We start from the raw sequence: 4,999 nt of genomic DNA on the forward strand, positions 1-4,999 counted from the left end.
CAACAAATCTTCTCAAGCCAGATTTAATTATGCCTGCTCTGACCCATCTCAGCGAACCAAAGCATACTTTTGTAATTGCTGTATAAATGCACTTATGCCACCTCTGAGCAGCATTAAACAATCTGTGTGAGGACGCTTCAGAAGCGCTTCTGTGCCTGTGTGTACGCAGCTTTACAGAAATGTGTTTTAAAGAGATTTAAAGACAATTAAAGGTTGAATTGTTTTATTGTGCATCCGCAAGCACTGTAAAAACATTGATATACAACAGCAAGAACTATCGATGCGTTCATACAAAAACATCTTCACATGCAAAAGAAAAAACATGGTTTTCAAATGAACATAATGAACGAATACAATCACAGAAAGACACGTGTGGCCAGACATTCCCCGATTAAAAGAAGATCCTTCAATTCCCAACCTCCTCTGAGCTATAAAATACAAAACAACATGACATTAAAAAAAAGAACTGCAGCGATCAACAGATTTATAAAAACACTAACGATTCGAACGAGTCACACAACGTTTGATCAGATGTTTCCCCCAGAGAAACACCAGCGCTCGGTTATTAGTGTGAAGAAACGCATGAGGAGCAATTAATGCAGATTATTAGTGGAGACTGATGATGTCACTAAACAGAGGGATGATGGGATGCTAAAGCCGTCTGATCTGCAGATGAGTGAGAGACTCGGGAGCTGATCTGAGATCAGTGACGGGTCTGTAGTGTTGATTCATTCATGCTGGAGTTTCTCTCTGTTCCTGAATGAATCCACTCACTCATCTGCCATCTGAAGACTCAATAACCGAGCGACCGGAAAGCTTCTCCAGAACAGCACACGGTCACGTGACCCGCCGTCTGCTCCGACTTTCGGCTTCAGTTCACTCACAGATGAAGCGGAGAATCGCTGAGAATCTCCATCCATCTGCACGACTGCAGTTTTGTTCATTTACGAAAGATACGTGATCAAGTGATAAACGAAACAAACAGACAGAGACGGTAAACAATCACTGATATAAATACAGCTGTATAAAGACCATCAGGTGACCAGTCTTTTGTTGTTCCGTATTTATACTGTAGTATTTAAGTTTGGGAGTGTTTCTGGAGTCCATCTGCAGCGTGTGTGAGAGAGAGTGTGTGTGTGTGTGTCAGTCTTTAAAATCGTTCAGTGCAACAATAAACAGCTTGAGCGCGCGCGCGCACACACCACACGCTCCCTCTCACACACACACAAACACACTTTCACACACACGCTCCCTCTCACACACACACAAACACACACACACTCTCTCTCACACACACACACACACACGCGCTCTCTCTCACACACACACACACACACACACACACTCTCTCTCTCACACACACACACGCTCTCTCTCTCACATCTCACAAACACACACACACACAGACTCACACACACGCTGTCTCACAAACACTCACACACACTCATGTCTACCTGAGAGACGGTAAGACCAAACGCTCAATCACACAAAGGCAAATGCTGGATCCCACCCGGGTGAGATGGGCGGCACTGCTGTCAATCATCAGACTGGAGGCGGAGCCTATTGGGGCAAGGCTGCTACAACCCGTCCTGCAGTTCTTTCGCTTTAATGAGGATGGCATGAACGTCAGAGATGGGATAATCCTGAAGAACAGCAGATTGCATGTTAGGAGGACGGTGTGTGTATGCGTGTGTGTGTGTGTGTGTGAGAGTGTGTGTGTGTGTGTGAGAGAGTGTGAGAGAGTGTGAGTGTGTGTGTGTTACCTGCAGTAATCTCATGTTAGTTGTAAAGTCTCCAGCCAGTAACTGATCTCGAATCAGTCTGCAGAAGCACAAAGACATGAAGAACAGAAGGAGTCAGCGTGAACTTACTGAGGACACATTTATTTCTATAGTGCTTGATTCAGTACAGATCGTTTCAAAGCAGATTCACAATAATAAACAAGGAAACAACGATGCAAAATCTATGAATTATGAAAAAGTCAATTTCAGCTGTCCGTCAGCGCTACAGAAAACAATAGTTTCATTATTCAGATCAATTCAGTTCAAATTTTGCTCTCATCTGAATATTGTGGTTTGAAGCCGTCTGTGTGCCAGATCTTACGTGAGCATGGCGCAGCACACAGGGATGAGGAACTCGAACCGCTCCTGATCCGAGAAGAGCGAATCCCAGATCCGGATGACGTCTGGAAGCAGGAACTCCTGAGAGAGCAACAGCGTCAGCCAGCGGAAGGTGAAGTACTGCGGCTTGATGTTCTGCTCTTGCTGCGACACACAGACAGACGTCAGCGAGTGCGTGCGGTTAAAGCGTGGGCGTTAGCCTCATCCTGATCCTCACCAGCTTCAGGTACAGCTCCGTGTCCTTCTCCTTGAGTTTGGAGAAGACGCTCTCCATCTTGAAGGTGATGCCGCACTGAGAGTCGTCCAGGCTTTTGATGAAGTTATCTCTGTTCTCAGACATCAGGCTGGTGAAGCAGAAGAACGTGTCGGCCTCCGCGTGCTCTACAGACAGAAGAACAGTGTTTGATGAACGTGTCTGTGTCTCATTCATGAAAGGCTGAAGCCACTCATCGATACACTCCCTCAGAAAACAACAGCAGATTTCATTGTTGATCAGTCAGATCTGTGAGCGCTTTGGGTGATCGTGCTGTTCAGACGCATTTTACTACAACTTATTATCTCACGATCCATAATGTTATTCTTTGTAACACAATGTATTTATTGTATTAACAGAGAGAGTCGCCATTAAATCACACAGTCGAATCTGTCTAACAGGGACAGTGATGATACGCGTGCTCGTTCCCTTACAGGGCGTCACTACAGACAGCAGTCAAAGCCTCACCCTTCCACTGGCTGCTGGGGTCTGTGGCGAAGGTGTAGTAAATGGGACCCACGATCTCATTCATGCCCTGAACGTAAGCGATGCCCGGGTTGAGTTTGGCGTAGATGAAGAGAATCCGCTCGACCACTTCCCAGTGCGCTTCACAGCCGTTCGGTAACACCTCGTACTCGTTAGAGGGATACAGGTTTAACGCCTTCCCCGGAGAACTCACCTGAACCACATCCAAAACATCAAACACACACGGACACGTGAAGAAATCAAGCCATCATCGATGAACACCACAGCTCTAACACCACTAGAGGAACAGTTTCTGCTGGAAGAAGCGTTATGACCAGAGTAACCTTTCCAGGTGAACTATTCCTTTGACTAGCAGGTTCAGAGAGCTCTACAGGATCACACACACTCTCACACACATGCACACTCACACTCACACACACAGATCACTCACCTGCTCAGAGCACACACACACACACACACATCATCAAAAGCACATGCATGAATCAGAAACACACTCACGTTAGTGACGCCGCTGCGGTTCCGGTTCACCGTCTGGGCTTTGAGAGTCGTCTGCTCCACGCGTCTCCGTAACGTCTCGTACGCGTTCTCTGGGTCCAGGATGAGCTGGCAGGGGAAGTCTGTGGGCCGCTGGAAAAACGCAATGCACATCATCAAAAGCACATGCATGAATCAGAAACACACTCACGTTAGTGACGCCGCTGCGGTTCCGGTTCACCGTCTGGGCTTTGAGAGTCGTCTGCTCCACGCGTCTCCGTAACGTCTCGTACTCGTTCTCGGGGTCCAGGATGAGCTGAGAGGGGAAGTCTGTGGGCCGCTGGAAGAACGCCATGTCTGGGTACAACCGTCTGATGGCAGACATTACACACACACACACACACAGTTAATCTGAAACAACAAATGCAGAAGTAGGTAAAATGCAAAAACACGCTTCAATATTTTCGAATGAATCAAGGATCGTCTGAGATCGACATCTATTCTTACATCACACGCAATTTTCGTATTAAGAGTTACAGTGAGAGTCTTGGTTTATGGTTGTGTGTTCGTTAGTATTACAGCGATAGTTCACCCAAAAATGTCAATTCTGCCATCATTTACTCTTCCTCATGTTCTTCCAAACCTGTTTGAGTTTCTTTCCTCTGTTGAACACAAAAGAAGATTTTCTGAAGAATGCTGGTAACCAAACAGTTGCTGGTAGCCATTGACTACATGGTGGGAAAAACATTAAAACAATGGCTACCAGCAACACACACACATACAGGTTTGGAACAACAAATGAAGACAGAATTTAGATTTTTGGGTGAACTGTCGCTTTAATTTGTTCCTCGTTGTGAAGGGTCAAACAGATGCCGTTCGTTTGCCGAATGATGTGATTTATGTCTCGTGTCTCATCAGTCACCTGACATCTTTATCGATCTGCAGCAGAACTTCGTTGTCTTTGAAGTAGGTGTTCCACTGACTGTCCGGGTTCGGATTCAGAGGCTGAGACAAGAGAAGAACATCACAAGAGTCAGGATTAAGGCTGCAGTCTTCTCTCTTGGACTGTTCTTCAGTGTTTCGTTTGTTGTGATGTGCTCAGACTCACGTGATCCTCCAGAGTCACATCCTCTCGAGACACACCCAGGTTTGCCTTAGCGATTCCCGGCTGAATGATCATCTCTCGCAAAAACTGAGCGTACAGATCCCTGACCAATCACAATCAAGCTCATTAGCATAATCGAACGGTGTGTGTGTACATTAGTGTGTGTATGTGTACATTAGTGTGTGTATGTGTGTGTGTGTATATTAGTGTGTGTGTATTAGTGTGTGTATGCGTATATTAGTGTGTATGTGTATATTAGTGTGTGTGTATATGTATATTAGTGTGTGTGTGTGTGTGTGTGAGTGTGTATGTGTATATTAGTGTGTGTGTGTATGTGTATATTAGTGTGTGTGTGTGTGTGTGTGTGTGTGTATGAGTATATTAGTGTGTGTGTGTGTGTATGCGTATATTAGTGTGTATGTGTATATTAGTGTGTGTGTGTGTATGTGTATATTAGTGTGTGTGTGTGTGTGTGTGTATGTGTATATTAGTGTGTGTGTGTGTGTGTGTAACCTCTGTTTTGTCAGGAACGTCTCCCATAACGCCTGATCCAGCGGCAGG

At 45.6% G+C, this 4,999-nt stretch overlaps 1 protein-coding gene across 1 annotated transcript in view; it reads right to left on the reverse strand.

Annotated features, from left to right (window-relative positions):
• Positions 1–214: 214 nt before the first annotated feature.
• tbc1d13 (TBC1 domain family, member 13) overlaps positions 215–4,999 on the reverse strand; it is a 10,959-nt gene continuing 6,174 nt past the window's right edge. The window contains exons 4-13 of the mRNA XM_016494215.1: positions 4,952–4,995; positions 4,442–4,541; positions 4,256–4,338; positions 3,545–3,704; positions 2,842–3,052; positions 2,338–2,501; positions 2,104–2,264; positions 1,764–1,821; positions 1,455–1,643; positions 215–928 (exon numbers count right to left, since the gene is read on the reverse strand). Coding sequence (XP_016349701.1) covers positions 1,578–1,643; positions 1,764–1,821; positions 2,104–2,264; positions 2,338–2,501; positions 2,842–3,052; positions 3,545–3,704; positions 4,256–4,338; positions 4,442–4,541; positions 4,952–4,995 — 1,047 coding nt within the window. The 3' untranslated portion in view covers positions 215–928; positions 1,455–1,577. The remainder of the gene's footprint in view (positions 929–1,454; positions 1,644–1,763; positions 1,822–2,103; positions 2,265–2,337; positions 2,502–2,841; positions 3,053–3,544; positions 3,705–4,255; positions 4,339–4,441; positions 4,542–4,951; positions 4,996–4,999) is intronic.

The sequence above is a fragment of the Sinocyclocheilus anshuiensis genome, unplaced genomic scaffold (genome assembly GCF_001515605.1).
Source record: "Sinocyclocheilus anshuiensis isolate Anshui unplaced genomic scaffold, SAMN03320099.WGS_v1.1 scaffold1031, whole genome shotgun sequence".
In the NCBI taxonomy this organism is placed as follows: domain Eukaryota; kingdom Metazoa; phylum Chordata; class Actinopteri; order Cypriniformes; family Cyprinidae; genus Sinocyclocheilus; species Sinocyclocheilus anshuiensis.